Here is a 14,797-nt window from a genome sequence, read left to right as displayed (position 1 = left end):
ATGGTTTCGTTGCTTTGAAGGAGGTGCTGTGGCTGGGAATGTGCATGACTGGGAGACCTCAGTTCTGTGCTCTGCCTCTGCTTACCTGTTGTGTTGCCTTATAGAGAAACCAAGGTATTATCTGCAAAGCAGAGACAAATACCCTCTTTGTGTTGTCTTAGTTTTCTGGTTTTGTTTGTGATTTTAGAGAGACAAAAGTTCTTGCTGAACTTCAGTTATCTCAAGGTAGCTTTTAATGGCCTGACTGCACCAATGTCATTAGAATGTCATACAGCTTGATATTACGACCTGGCTCTGAGTTTGTATCATTACTGTTCTTGTTTTTCCTTAGGCAATGGCACCCAGAGCAGAGGAGTTGAACCAGGGGAGACATACACTTACGAGTGGAAAATTTCTAAAACAGACCAACCCACTGCACAGGATGCACAATGTATTACAAGGCTGTATCATAGTGCTGTAAATATTGAGAGAGATATAGCCTCTGGACTGATTGGCCCACTTCTGATTTGTAAAAGTGAAGCACTGACACAAAAGGGTGTGCAGGTAAGTTGTTTGGGCAGATTTTACTCAAATAATGTTATTTGGTCTACACTGAATTTAGTTTTGCTTCCCTTAGAGAACTGTTCTGTAGAGAGCAGTTAAACTAATAGGCTCCCGAAGAAACAGTCCTCTAACTGTCCACAGCACTAAAGGAATTATGTTCTGTGTTTCTTAGCAAGAGCTAAGAAAGGTCAACAAAAGGTCAGCCTGACTTGAGTCTATTTCTAGACTTGATAATAAATTTTCCTGCTGCTATTATGTTTTCATACTCAGAAGACATGCAGATCTGACTGGGTCGCTTTCTGTAACAGAGACAACTCAACAGCATCTGACAATCCAGGCACAATGAATCTAGAACAACCAAAACAGCATGGGAGAGTTCTGGGAGAAGGCTTCTCTGTACCAGATACTGAAATCTTGTTTGGGAAAGACTTAAGCATCACTTGGGAGAAAAAAAAATGTCAGTAGCTTGTACTCTGGTCAAATGAGAAGTCTGGTTCTGTTACAGAGAGCCCAGTCATAAACCATCTCTGTATCAGCAGTGCTCAAGGTTTGCTCAGTGTTCCACCAACAGGTGGGTTGCAGTAGTAGGATTGAAGTCTGGAGCCTGTACTCCCTACCCCTTTAGATCACACGTACCAAGACTCTGGAGAAGCCTATGTTGCTTATACAGTAAGAAAGAGATTGTAGGATTGAGTTCTTAATGCATGAGTCTGCTGATAAAATGTAACTGCTGTGTTGGTTGTCTTTCAGAAAAAGGCAGATGAGGAGCAGCAGGCAGTGTTTGCTGTGTTCGATGAAAATAAGAGCTGGTACCTAGAGGATAACATCAAGGAGTACTGCAGCAACCCAGCCACTGTTAAAAGGGATGACCCCAAGTTCTATAACTCGAACATAATGCACAGTGAGTGGGATAGCAAGATGAATAATATGAAAGCTTATATGAAGCTGAGCCCTCAGTGGTTGCTTGTTCTCAGAAGCACATGTGATCAGGGAATCCTCCAGAGAGTCAGTGAACTTCTAACTGTGCCAGATGGCACAGGACAGAGATAGACAATATCATAGAATTAGAAAGGCTGGAAAAGAGCACCAAGATCAAGTCCAGCCTCTGACCTAGTAGCACCATGTCCACTAAAGTGTATCTCAGAGTGCTACATTCACCTGTTTTCTGAACACTTCCAAAGATGATGACTCTGCCACTTCCTTTGGGAGCCTGTTCCAATGGTTAAATGCTCAATGAAGAAATTTTTCCTAATATCCAACCTGAACCTCCCCTGGTGCAACTTGAGGCCATTTCCCCTTGTTTTATTGCTAGCTGCCAGGGAGAAGAGGCCCTACCCACACCTTGCCACTAGAAGCTAGGCTGGCTCTGGACCCTGAAGCAAAGGCAAGGGTTAACTAAATTTTGATGCAGCATCCTGCTGTCTTAGAGATAATATTTCCAGAGATGGAATCTCCATCAGGACTACCATGTTTTCAGCCCTGTGCCAGTCTCTTTCCAGGTGCAAACATGAGCCCAGTTCAGTGGACTGACATCAAAGAACAGGAAGTTTTAAAATAAAAATACTGAAACCACTTTTACTTTGCTTTCCTTTTAGCAATAAATGGTTATGTGTCTGACAGCAGTGAAATCCTTGGGTTTTGCCGAGATACTGTGGTTCAGTGGCACTTCTCCAGTGTTGGCACTCATGATGAAATTGTCTCTGTTCGCCTTTCCGGACACTCTTTTCTGTATCGCGGGAAATACGAGGATACACTGAGCCTTTTCCCGATGAGCGGAGAATCGGTCACAGTGGAAATGGACAATGGCGGTAAGTGGTGGAACTGTAGTGTTTGACAGCTCTTCGAAGACATTATTTAATCTCCAGTCTATAAGGACTGACCTAAATAGGAAAGAAAACTCTTCTGATAAACACAGTGCTGGAAAACATCGAATCATTCTCCAGTGCAAGTGATGTGTATGGAGTCTTGCTGGCTACACCAACTTAGCATAACTGTATGCTGTACTAAGGCTCTTTTTGTTGGTCATCTTGTAGTTTGTTTTTTTTTACTTCACAATTGATATTTGGCTTAGTAATGATAATTTCAAGGCAAGATTCTTCTTGGAAACAATCCAGTATCATTCCATTGTATGATTCCCAGGTTTGCCACATTCTTGTCTATCCTGAGCAGGCTAAAATGGGCTGAAACTGTCAAATTCTGCTAGTCATTATTGGGCAAAATGGCTACACCTCACCTTAGGCTTGTGGTCATTCAGCAGCAGTAAAGTCTGCCTGCCTGAACCACGTCACTGGTCCATGGGATACATCTCAACGTCTAACTGGGATTAACACCTGTCTTGGAAAAGGGGGCATTTGAACCCATGTAGTCCACATTTAAGGCATTACTTCCAAAAGGACAGATTCTTCATCATTGAAGTCTGTGCATTTTGAATGATCATTCTAAAATCCCACAAGGTTTAAGTATCCTCATCCCATTTAAAATATCTTTTTTTAAAAATATATATTTTATGTATTTAAATAACAAAATCTCTATATTCTCAAAGCTTGTTTTCTGTGATTGCACAGCATCAAGACCTTATAACTTTAAAATGTTTAAGTGGCTTTTATTGCTCAAGACCAGGGAATCATTAAAACTCTTAGACTTCATGGAAACATCCCCAGTAATAAAGCTGTACTTCTGCTTGATTTTGGTATGCAATCTATTCTTTCCATCTAGGGTATGTTTTCTTTGATAAATTTGCCATTGTTAGAAATCAGGAAAGCTGTGCAGGTCACCTTCAAGCTGATCAATACAGGAAGAATTATAGGTGACCTTTTTAATAAAAAAGATTGTTTCTCAACATGTGTTAATTCTGTCTATTCTGCCATTTCTGCTAGTTCCAAAAGCAAGTTGTAACAAGCAAAGAATTTGATTTGATATTGTTGAGGGAAACAAATTTTATTTTCTTCTGTGAAGATCTTAGTTTCCATTAGAAAACTTACCTTCTGACTAGGTTTTGGAGGAATTATTAAAACCATTAAATTAATCTGAGATGCCTCAGATTGGCAGCTTAATTTTTTTTGTCAGATCAGAAATTCAGACTGCTTTATTCTTATTATACGTATTAAAGATCATCCATTATTCATTCAAAAGCTTTTAAAATACTGTGTTTGTCAGATATTTGCCAACATTGCCTCAGAACGTATTTGCTCTGCTCAGAATGTTCTGTGTAGCAGTGCATACACCAGTAAGGCCAGGATAAAAGTAAAACTTTATCTTGAGAGGTCTCAATCTTAGATCCAGATCTAAACGTAAGATCCTTTAATTTGTTTCTTTCTTTTTCATATCCATGTCTTTGATGGGTTATTTTTGGATTCAGGTTCTAGTTACAGCTTAATCGATGGGAAGAGTTCCATCTCCTAGATGTGTTTATTTATATGTGCTCTTATTTATTTACATTTAATAATTATTTTTCATTGCAATGAGAGCTCATGAATATCCCAGTTGAAGATTAGCAGTCTGCTATAGCAGGTGCTGTAGAAGCAACCCCAACAATTTGCCTTGGACAATTACATGATAGACAATGTCCACTCTCATAACACTTTTATTTCAATTGCAGGTACTTGGCTTTTGGCATCCTGGGGCACCCCAGAGATGAGTTACGGCATGAGGCTGAGATTCAGGGATGCCAAATGTGACTATGAGGAAGATGAAACATATGATGTTGTGGATTTAACTCCCACCAAGACTGAAAGAAAGGCTGTTTCCACCTCAGCTGAGGAAGATGTGCAAGAAAAAGAGGAAGACAAGGAGGAATCAGATTATCAGGATTACCTGGCTTCTTTATACTCCGTCCGAAGCTCCAGAAAGACAGCAGGTGATGAAGAAAAACAGAATCTTACAGCACTGGCCTGGGATCAGTATGAAGGCACTGATGCCACGAGTTCTGAGGTGGCAGCTGGCTCAGGTCTGACAGCTATAAATAGTAGTGGAACAACAAACAACTCTGAGTTCTTAGAAACTCATATCACTCCTCTTTCCCCAGTCAAGGCCGAAACATTCCAGTCAAATCCCACACCAATCACAGCAGAAGAGGATTTATTTTTAGCTACCACAAGTGATGGAGAGGTTGACTTGGTATTTGAGAATAGAAGCCAAAGCAACTATGAAATAGCTCACAGTAACATGTCTGCAGGTGAACACTTGCTGAGCAATGGGGAAGGCCCAGTAAATGTTGCAGAAGAGCTTCCAGCTGGTGGAAAGGACAGTAAATTTTTTCCAGAAAAATATCAAGAGGAAAGCGCAGGAAGAGGAAATTATACCACTAACAGGAAAAGGAAAAGGCGAAGCTCACTGGCCATTAAGTTTTACGCTGTCCAAAAGATGAATGCCCTTTTAAATCAAGTCCGACAGAAAAATATCTCATTTTCTGACAAGACCAATGCACCTCATTCTGTGCATCATACAGAGAACACATCCCATGAAGCCATAGTGGGAACTGGCCAGCTGCCAAATGAATATGATGATGAACTGGAGGAGGAGGGAAAGAAGATGGAAAATGCCATGCATGCAGTTAACTTGACCCTGGATTTGGACCTCACAGTAGGAGATGGGTCTAATGCATCCAGCCTTTCTGAACCCAGGATATCCAAAGATAAACCAGCACATGTTTTTGCTTTAGAACACATGTTAGACAATACAAGCCCTGCTGTAGTGAAGAATTTACTAGAAGCATCATTGCCTGGGGCTGGGAAATATTCATCTAAAATGACTAGTGAGGAGTGGAATTTGGTGTCTGCAAAAAGAAATCTGGGATTAGAGGCAAGCTTAGATAAATCTGCTGGTGGCAAGTTAAATCATCATGGCAGAAACAGTACAGCATCCATAAATAAGGAGGATATGAAGAGGTATCAAGAGTTCTCACATCTATTGGGGGAAAACCAGAAAGGGAACCACATGCGCTTGATTCAGAAAGGAAAGGAGAGAAACAACGATACCTTGAGTACATCTGGCACCATCATCAAGATCCGAAGGAAAAAGAAGGAAGATCCAAAAGTTACCTACTTGCTGAGCCCAAGGAGTAGAAACCCCAAAAACCCCAGCAATTCTGTGGCAGGGTTTGGCCGTGCGTTGTTTCCGGGTGGGACGGACACCACCGAGGCACCCGGTGAGATCAGCCAGAGGGCAAATGTGAGCAGGGCCAGGCATGGAGAGTCACTAAACAACACCCTCACCCCGCGGCAGTTTAGGCCATCCGTCACAATTGGGCTTCCCCGGGAAGATGGAGACTACGAATATGTGATAGGAGAAACCTACAGCGACGAAAGCTCGGGTGGGGAATACGAGTACCATTATGTGAGCTTTGATGACCCCTACATGACAGACCCCAAGGTGAACATCAGCAGGCAGCGTAACCCCGATGACATTGCTGAGCACTACCTGCGCAGCAGGGGCAATGAGAGGAGATACTACATTGCTGCTAAAGAGGTCTGCTGGAACTATGCAGGATATAAGAAAAGGTTTGCCTAAATCGTTTGCTTTCATTTGGCACACCATCCTGACACCTCCTTGCAGAATGTTGATTCACATGCTGATAAACTTAAAAGCATCTGTAATGTGCCATGTGATATCCAACATTTGAGTGGCAGAACCATAAGAACTTTCCACAGGAGACTCACACCCCCTAGAAATGTCAGAGTGAGATTACTATAATCAAGCACAACACAGCCAAGAACTCTTTTTTTTTTTCTTGGCCCCCTTTTGTAGACTCATTAGAAACAGTCTTTAATACATCAGTTAAAAAACTCACTGTAAGAGGTCAAGAGGGGATCTTGCAGCTTGTTTTGTTATACTTGATTAACCTCTTTTACTTTGCCCTTCAGTTCTTGGTACCTGTACACAGGACAGAGACCTCCTTGCGCAAAGTCTTTCCAGGAATTTAATGGACTAACTGATGGAATCTAGAATGGGATGTGCTTATAGGCAGATGAAATCAGTTTCTAGCACTAGCAAGAAATGGTTCTGGTATCTCACTTCCCTGTTGGGAAAGGGATAAAAGCACTTTCCAACTTCACAAGGCTGCAGTATTAAAAAGTATATGAAAGCTGCAAAGTGATTAACCACACTGGTGACTGCCTTGTACTAAAAGTAAAAACAGCTGCATGAAGTATTGCATTGTTGCTCCTGCTGTTTAGACAAATCAGGCGACTGGATCACAAACCCTAATGTTGAGGGATTTTCTTACATTTTGACAGGGAAGACTGGCCACTATGCCACAGCAAAGAATATATGAGAATATACTGAGAGAAACACTGTACTAAAAATCCACTCTCTTAATTGACACAGGTTAGGATTAGTATTCACCCAACAAGGCATAGGATTCCTTGTCACTTGTCATCAAAAAGCTGAACCAAAACTTGCACAATTTTGGCTTTTTATCAAAAAAAAAAAAGCAGCCAAAACAGGAGCAAGAAAATTTTCATTGTGCAAAATGAATCTCCAAATAGATTATTTCTCAAACTGAATTCCCATTTTATTTGATGGAAATAAAAAGAAAAGTTTTTCGGTATTTTCCAGGTTTACTCATGCCTCATCTCAGTCCATATAAATGGCACTTGCAAAAACAGCGGAAACAAGACAGTTTCTCTGGGCAGTTGCAAAATCAAGAATTTTTTTATGCTTAGACCTCTATATAAATCTCTCCAGAGACATCCATCCTCAGCTGGTGTGAGCTGTATAGTTCCAGTGATTTTAACACAGCCCATGGCATATCCTGTTTGTGTGTTGAAGAGCTGAAAACCAGCCTTTCTCCTATGTAACTTAGGTTAAATTTCTGGGTTTTGCAGAATTGATAATAAAGCAAGGTTTGTAGGTAATTATAATAGCATTTTAGTGCTTCTTCTAAAGATCTGAACAACAGTTTGGATGTCTAAAAGCTTATTTTACCATGCCAGCTCTGTGATACAAAATGCAGATATAATCAGATGTAAAGATCTGTGAGACAGTAGGGTGTAGGTGATAGGCTTACTACACTGAGCCAAGCTCCAATTCAGACTATTAAGGCTAAGAAAAAAAGGAAAATAGAGCTCAGATGGGTTTTGAGAGACTTGTTGGAGCTTTTCAGTGATAGTTGACCAAATGGTTGAGGGATCTCCTATCCAACTGTAGAACTAGAATTGCTTAAACATTGCAAGCCATGATTATCAGAATCATCTGATACTCATTTTGTGGAATCATAGAAGGTTGGAAAACACCTTTAAGACCATTGAGTCCAACCTTTAACCTAACACTGGCAGGTTCACCACTAAACCATGTCCCTCAGCACCACATCCATGTATCTTCTAAACAGTTCTGGAGACCGAGACTCAACCGCTTCCCTGGGCAACCCTTCTGGTGAAGACATTTTTCCTAATATCCCATCTAAACCTTCCCTGACTCAGTTTGAAGCCATTTGAGTGTTTATTCTTTATATTCACAGAATTCTAAAATGTTTCTGCTGTATGAGTTCTCGGGTTTCATCAAAGCTGTTATTCCTGATTCACTGTGTGGGATTTTAATTGGGGTTTTCCTTTCAGTACAATGAGGAGTGACAAAACCTGTAAAGATGGCACCAGACGTAAGGTGATTTTCCAGAGCTATACAGACAGTACCTTTTCGACTCTTCAGGATGAAGATGAATATACACAACATCTTGGCATCCTGGGACCAGTTATCCGAGCTGAAGTGGATGATGTTATCCTAGTAGGTCAATGTTTTGATTGCATGGGCAGGATAAGATTCTTACAGTGATCTTGGAGTGTGACAGAATGGATCTAAAAATACCACAAATTTTTAAAAGATGATGAAGGGGAAACAATTTTCAAAGCTTGAAATTGTACTGTGGACATGTGAGCACTGTGATGTGTTTCTTTGAAACACATCTTTTTTTGCCCCTGTCCACAGTAAATTAAATTCTGTTTTTCTTTCTTATTTCCCAACATTAAATACTGGCTTACTGGTCTAATGTAAAATAAGATTTAGGTTTAACGTTAATGAAAAATGAGTCTTCTAAACTCAGAAATTAGTATATTTGTGTTCAAGACTAATATATACTTTCTGGAAAAATACAGAATTTCCTCTAAAAAGTTTTGCTATGTAAATGTGCAGGATTGTATTAGAGCTATCAACAAGGATGAAGAGGAGCCATATCCCTGGCGATACTGTGGTATATATGCATTAGGAAGCACATTGCTCTAAAATTTCCCTTCTCTCATCCTTCTTCATCCAGTCTTCCAAAATACAGAGATGGACTTAGGGAGAATAGATCTCAGTGCTTTCTGCATATTTCAGTAGGAGCAGTGTGCAATAGGAACACACTGAGCTATGTTTAAATCATGAGTAAGAAAAGAAAAATATTGTATAGCTTGAGAGTATCATTCTCTAAGGAGAGGTAAATATGCAATCCCACTATTGTGGTGTTTCTCTGGGACAAGTGGGAAGCACTGATTTCAGCAAGAATGATACATACAGAGGTCTAGAGTTACTATATTGTAATGACTGCAGCAAAGCATAAGAGGTAGAAACTCCCCATTTCCCTGCTGGCAGTAACTAAGCAGCTCCATCTGTGAGGGGCAGCAGTAAATGTCCTGGGAGCCTCGACTTGGTGGAAGACAGGGAGCTAGACTCGTGCTTTCTGATTTTTCATTAACTACCTGCATCAAAGGTGGCAAATCAGCATGGACATGGCAAAAGCTCTCTCTGCTGGCTTTTCCATGTACAGCATAGCCTGTAATCTTTATACAAATCTTGACCCTGGTTTGAGGTCATGGGAACATTGTATGTGGTGAGTTGGTTTAGGCCTGAGTTTGCTGAACAGAATCTATTTTATTTTTTCAGGTTCATTTTAAGAATCTGGCATCCAGACCATATTCCCTCCATGCCCATGGAGTCTTCTATGAAAAGTCCTCTGAGGGAAGCATTTATGATGATGAATCTACTGCTTGGTTTAAGGAAGATGATGAAGTTCAGCCCAATAACAGCTACATATATGTATGGTACGCAAACAGGCGGTCAGGCCCAGTGCAGTCAGGAGCAGCTTGTCGGTCCTGGATCTACTACTCTGATTCAAACATGGTAAGGGAATGAAAGTAGAAGTGGTGGTGTTGCTGGGATTGATCACAGAATCATAGAAACACTTGTGTAGGAAGGCATCACTAGAGTTCATCCAGTCCACCACTGCAGCTCAAGCAGGGTTGGCTGAAGTAGTTTGCCCAGGACCATGTTCGGTTGGGGTTTGAGTATCTCCAAATGATGTATGGCTGTAGAAATGCAAGCTGCAGAACACATTTTTGGATAGCTGTCCTTTCTTTTGGGCTCAATGTTCCCATCTGACATTTAATCTCTTGCACGCAGTTCAAGCAGGACATAAGCTATGGAACAATTCGAATTGAGCAACTCTGGTAGACTGATCAGAGGAGAGTAAAGGTAGAAGGGAACAATAATTCTGGGACCTGCTTTAGATTTTTAGGGTCTGATGCATTCCTGCAGAATGCTATGAGGTTTTTTTGCATCTTTTGGGAAATCCACTTCTACCTTTAATAGGAATTTTATTACCTTCTAGGAGAAAGACATTCAGTCTGGTTTGATTGGGCCAATACTGATCTGTGAAAAAGGAGCCTTCAGCAAATCAAACAGCAGCAGGATATCTGCTCGAGACTTTTTCTTGCTTTTTATGGTCTTTGATGAAGAGAAAAGCTGGTACTTTGACAAGCATTCTGGAAGGCCTTGTAATGAGAAGACACAAGAAATGCACCAATGCCACAAATTCTATGGTATTTATTTCATTTTGCCAAATATTCAGTTTATTGGGGTAGAGGGCAAGATGTCAGGGGAGGTATCTCACCTCACAATTCTTTTCAACATGCATAAATCCCACACATTAGTTATGTGAATTTTTTGTAGTTATCCATTGTACCCATAATAGTCATGGGTTTGCACATAAAAATTAGCAATGACTGGAAATTTGCTATTAAAATGAAGAAAGGACATATTAGACTGAAACTTTCAACAGAAAATTTCTCTCTTGCATTCACATGCATATCCCCTCCATATTAAAAGAAAAAAAGGAAAAAAGAAACAAAAAAAGTCTTGTTTACATTAGGAAGCTAGTACCCTGACAACTTTTTCCAAGAAATTTGAAAATATTTTAATAATTTGACAAATCAGGTAGTTCTGTTGAGGAATTTGAAGCATCTGTACAACAGCCCTTCATATACCTCTCTGTGGCTGTAGAGGTATGTTGGTTGTGACTGTGTGCCTGTGGAAATGGGAGCTGCAGAAAATGTTTTGGATTGCTGTTCTTTCTTTCGGGCCTGATTTAAATCTTTTTGTTCTCCTGGTTGCCGTATGTTGCTAGCAAGCTGTGCTCAAATCTTCTGGTGAGGTCCCTGGATTTTCTGAATTGATGTGCACAGACCATAAAGTGTGTTGCACTTTAAATTGGAATAAATGATGTTGTTTCCAAGCACATTACTTCATTAAATATTTTGCTGATTTCAGTAATACATTCTAGCACTTTGAGGCCAGTTTTGTGAGCAGTTTTTCTGACTAACAATCTTCTTTTTTCAGCCATTAATGGGATTACCTATAATTTGCAAGGCTTGAGGATGTATGAAGGTGAAACAGTCCGATGGCACCTGCTGAATATGGGTGGGCCAAAAGACATTCATGTTGTTCATTTTCATGGACAGACCTTCATAGAACAAGGAGAGCCAGAGCACCAGCTTGGTACATACACTCTTCTCCCAGGTAAGCATCAGAGCAGAGTAAGTTCTGAGAGGTGACCATTGCAGTCTGTTGTTGTCATACCAATGTAAAGGTCTCCATATGGTGAGAGTTTGGGGATTTTAATGGCAGGGTAAGTGTGATACAGAACAGAAAGAACAACTGTGAGCCCTAGGAGAATTCTTATGCCCAGGAAGAAAGGAAATAGGCTATAGGTATTCATTGGAGTAGAGGATGAAGTCCTTTGCCCCATGGCTGTCAGCAGAGCCAGTGTACATTAACATCACTTATGAAGCCTGTATTGCCAGCTGCAAGAGTTTAAGAAAAAAAAAAAAGACAACAAGGAGATGAAAATAATGGGATTGGCTTGGAATAATAGGATTTTGTTTTAGTGAACATTAGGCATATTTTATTCACTATTTTATTTGATTATTTTTAAGGTAGTGCTTTTCACTGTGAAATCTACTTATTTTTGTTTAAATGGGAGCCAGAATTAGCTGGAATTACCTGAAGAATTGTCTGGAGTAACTAGGAATATAAGAAAAGCAATGAGAACATGTCCTGTGCTTTCTAAAAAGTGCAGCAAGCAACTGAAACCATATCTGCATCCTGCTCAACCCTTGGCACTCCTGGGGCATGCAGAAAGTGAGGGGAAGACCCATACATCTAATTTTCCCACCTCTACTTTTGGCTTCTTTACATCCATCCTTTTCCTTACTTGATCAACATACTGGCACAGCAGGAGTAAGAATAACCAGCACCCAAAGAATTAACATCCCTGAATTATGTAATAAACACTGTTCACTACACAGTTCAGCACTGTAGTTAACGTGCAGACATTTGTTGTTACATACAGACATCCAAGGTTTTGTACTTTGTTCTATCAGCAAAGCTAGAGCTAGCTTGCTAATAAAAAACATCATTGAGATGGTGGAAGTTGCTGCTCTTGCTGCACTGTGTATTTAAATTAGGTCATAGGAAGGTCTTTGTTATAAAATTCAGCCCTGCTGACATCAACCTTGTAAGGACAATGTTTCTGATACATTTCTCTTCCTTTTTTCAAGGCTCATTTAGAACAATTGAAATGAAACCACAGAGACCTGGCTGGTGGCTTTTAGACACTGAAGTGGGAGAATACCAGCAAGCAGGAATGCAGGCATCCTATTTGGTTATAGAGAAAGGTATGAACTAGAGTGGTTTTTGGCTGGGAAAGTCAAGCTATGAAGTTTTCTCTATGCGTTTGGGATCACTGAAAATAAATTTGGGAGATTGTTCTGTAAAAAAAACAACATAGGAAATTATCTGTATTCAAGGACATGGTAGAGTGGTTACTGTAAATTTGTTCTAGAAAAAAAATTTTTAGCTTCCAGCAGTGCTAGCTTTGAATTATTTAGCATACTATCTTTATTCCTTTAGCATGCTAGCTTTGAAATTGAGGTTTCCCTACAGTGACCGGTGGATTAATCTGTTGAGAGAAATTGCAAAGATTAATTTAGACTTCCCTGGGAAGGGAGTGGTGTTACAGAATTACTAGGAATTGTTCTGAGTGATGTTGTCTTAGATTTCACCAGAATGTGTATTAGAATAGCCTTCATTTTCTTAAACAACAAACTTACTGTGCTCCCTTTAGAGTGCAGGATTCCAATGGGTCTGGAAAGTGGAGTTATACTCGATTCGCAGATTGATGCTTCACATCACGTAGGTGAGTTTATCCTTGAAAAGGTCCGTGCATGCTCCTGAACACCCCCAGCAAAGTGTTGCAGTTCTGTGTTCTTTTGGCATCACCCATGTCTTTCAAGATCAGTTCAGCAGTGGATCAGCTGTCAGGCTAAAAATCTCTCCAATGCTGCAAGCAGAGACTGGGAGCTGCGTTAGGTAGCAATCATCATGGTATTTTAAGTGTCACAGGTCTGCTATTAGTATCACAAGCTAGTAAGATTTAATTTTTTGTGAATTTGATTTTCTTTCTTTTTTTTCCTGACAGAATTCTATGAAGGCTTGAAAGCTGTTTTGCCATACATATTCTCTATCAGTTTTTAACTTGCAAACCTTGTTTTGCAGAGAGGAGTTCTCTTCCATGAATGTAGAGCACATTTTGTGTCTGATCCTGCTGGGGGCCAAAACTTGTTTGGCAAACTCTAGACCCTGGTTCCAAATTAGCAGACAGTATATTACATAAAAGGCTGTTATTTTTGTCATTTTGCCAACTCCAAAGTTTTGCAGGGTACAGATGACTTTCAGTTGCTCACCATGTCCAAATTATCCTATACTATAGAGTCTCTTCTTGGTTTTTTTTCCTTTTTTTTTTATCCTTTGGGGGTTGGGGGGGAGGAAGGAATAAAGTACTCAAAACTAATGACAGCCTCAATTTATGTTTTTTCAATACCTCTTAAAATTCTTGCTTCATTCATACTTCCTCTGTAGACTATTGGGAACCTAAGTTAGCCCGATTAAACAATTATGGAACATACAATGCTTGGAGTACTATAATGAAGGAAGAACTCCCTTGGATCCAGGTACAGTACAACATCATGGAGTTATGATTTTCCTACAGCTTATTTTAGAAAGTCAGGCTGCACTTGTCACTGAAAGGACTGCTGGGGAAAACTGAAAAGATGTGGCAAGATTGGTGATGCCATAAACTGTTCTTCTTCCCTGAGGTAACCCAGTCTCTGCTGCTGTTCAGGCTCATTGACTGGACAGTTACCCTCACAATTTAGATTACTCCATTTTGTAGGCAAATGGAGTCATTCTTTCTACTACTTTCTTTTTCCTTTGTCTATCTAACAGTACATATTTATATGCATGTGTTTCTTGAGTGATCATTTAAAGTGTAATATCCTCAAGCTTTGCTTCAGATAGTTTTTTGCTTGGTTTGTATACCGCTATGTCCCACTTGACACAGCTCAGCTGGCTTCACAGGGAAACTAAGCTTATAATTATGACTTCAAGCACTACATCATTCAATCACTTCACTTCTGTGGTTTTTTCCATCCCAGTGACTTTTGCATCACATGGCCAATTTGCACCCAAATTTAGGGAGGATAGTTGATTTCTTATACATCTCATTAAAATTGGTTGGAAGACAAGAAAGACTCAAGTTCAGCAGGTGGCTGTTGTATTTGGCTTGCTAACATTTGACATACTAGCAAGTTAGTGGAAGTGAAGTGAGAAGGTTGGGAGATCTGATGTGGAACTGGAAATAACATTGGGAAGAGAAAGAATTTAACAGGGGGCTGGGGTAGTGAGAAGCTGAGGTTACTGAAGTGAAGCATGCAGAGGTGAGGAGGGGCATGTCCCAAAGAATGAGTTTCACTGCTGATAAGAATACCTTCCAGATTTGTTTTTATGTGCTAAGTGCTTAGATATGATATCAGCAACAGTGGTGGCTTTTCAGCACTTCAGAATGTCATATGCCTTTCTGCAGCCTAGGTAGCCAAAATTAGAGGTGGCTTATAAAAGTGTGAGCCTTTAATTTCTCTGTGCTCCTTTGGCCTATCTGTAAAATGGGGTG

At 40.2% G+C, this 14,797-nt stretch overlaps 1 protein-coding gene across 1 annotated transcript in view; it reads left to right on the top strand.

Annotated features, from left to right (window-relative positions):
• Positions 1-14,797, top strand: part of F5 (coagulation factor V) — a 33,801-nt gene that overhangs the window by 13,938 nt on the left and 5,066 nt on the right. Inside the window, exons 10-20 of the mRNA XM_069019859.1 lie at positions 332-543; positions 1,294-1,444; positions 2,139-2,351; positions 4,142-6,041; positions 8,097-8,262; positions 9,397-9,633; positions 10,121-10,331; positions 11,128-11,307; positions 12,348-12,464; positions 12,914-12,985; positions 13,708-13,799. Coding sequence (XP_068875960.1) covers positions 332-543; positions 1,294-1,444; positions 2,139-2,351; positions 4,142-6,041; positions 8,097-8,262; positions 9,397-9,633; positions 10,121-10,331; positions 11,128-11,307; positions 12,348-12,464; positions 12,914-12,985; positions 13,708-13,799 — 3,551 coding nt within the window. The remainder of the gene's footprint in view (positions 1-331; positions 544-1,293; positions 1,445-2,138; positions 2,352-4,141; positions 6,042-8,096; positions 8,263-9,396; positions 9,634-10,120; positions 10,332-11,127; positions 11,308-12,347; positions 12,465-12,913; positions 12,986-13,707; positions 13,800-14,797) is intronic.

Source organism: Aphelocoma coerulescens, chromosome 1 (assembly GCF_041296385.1).
Source record: "Aphelocoma coerulescens isolate FSJ_1873_10779 chromosome 1, UR_Acoe_1.0, whole genome shotgun sequence".
NCBI classification, from domain to species: domain Eukaryota; kingdom Metazoa; phylum Chordata; class Aves; order Passeriformes; family Corvidae; genus Aphelocoma; species Aphelocoma coerulescens.
Note: the sequence above shows the minus strand (reverse complement) of the source record. Positions and strands in the feature narration are given on the sequence as shown.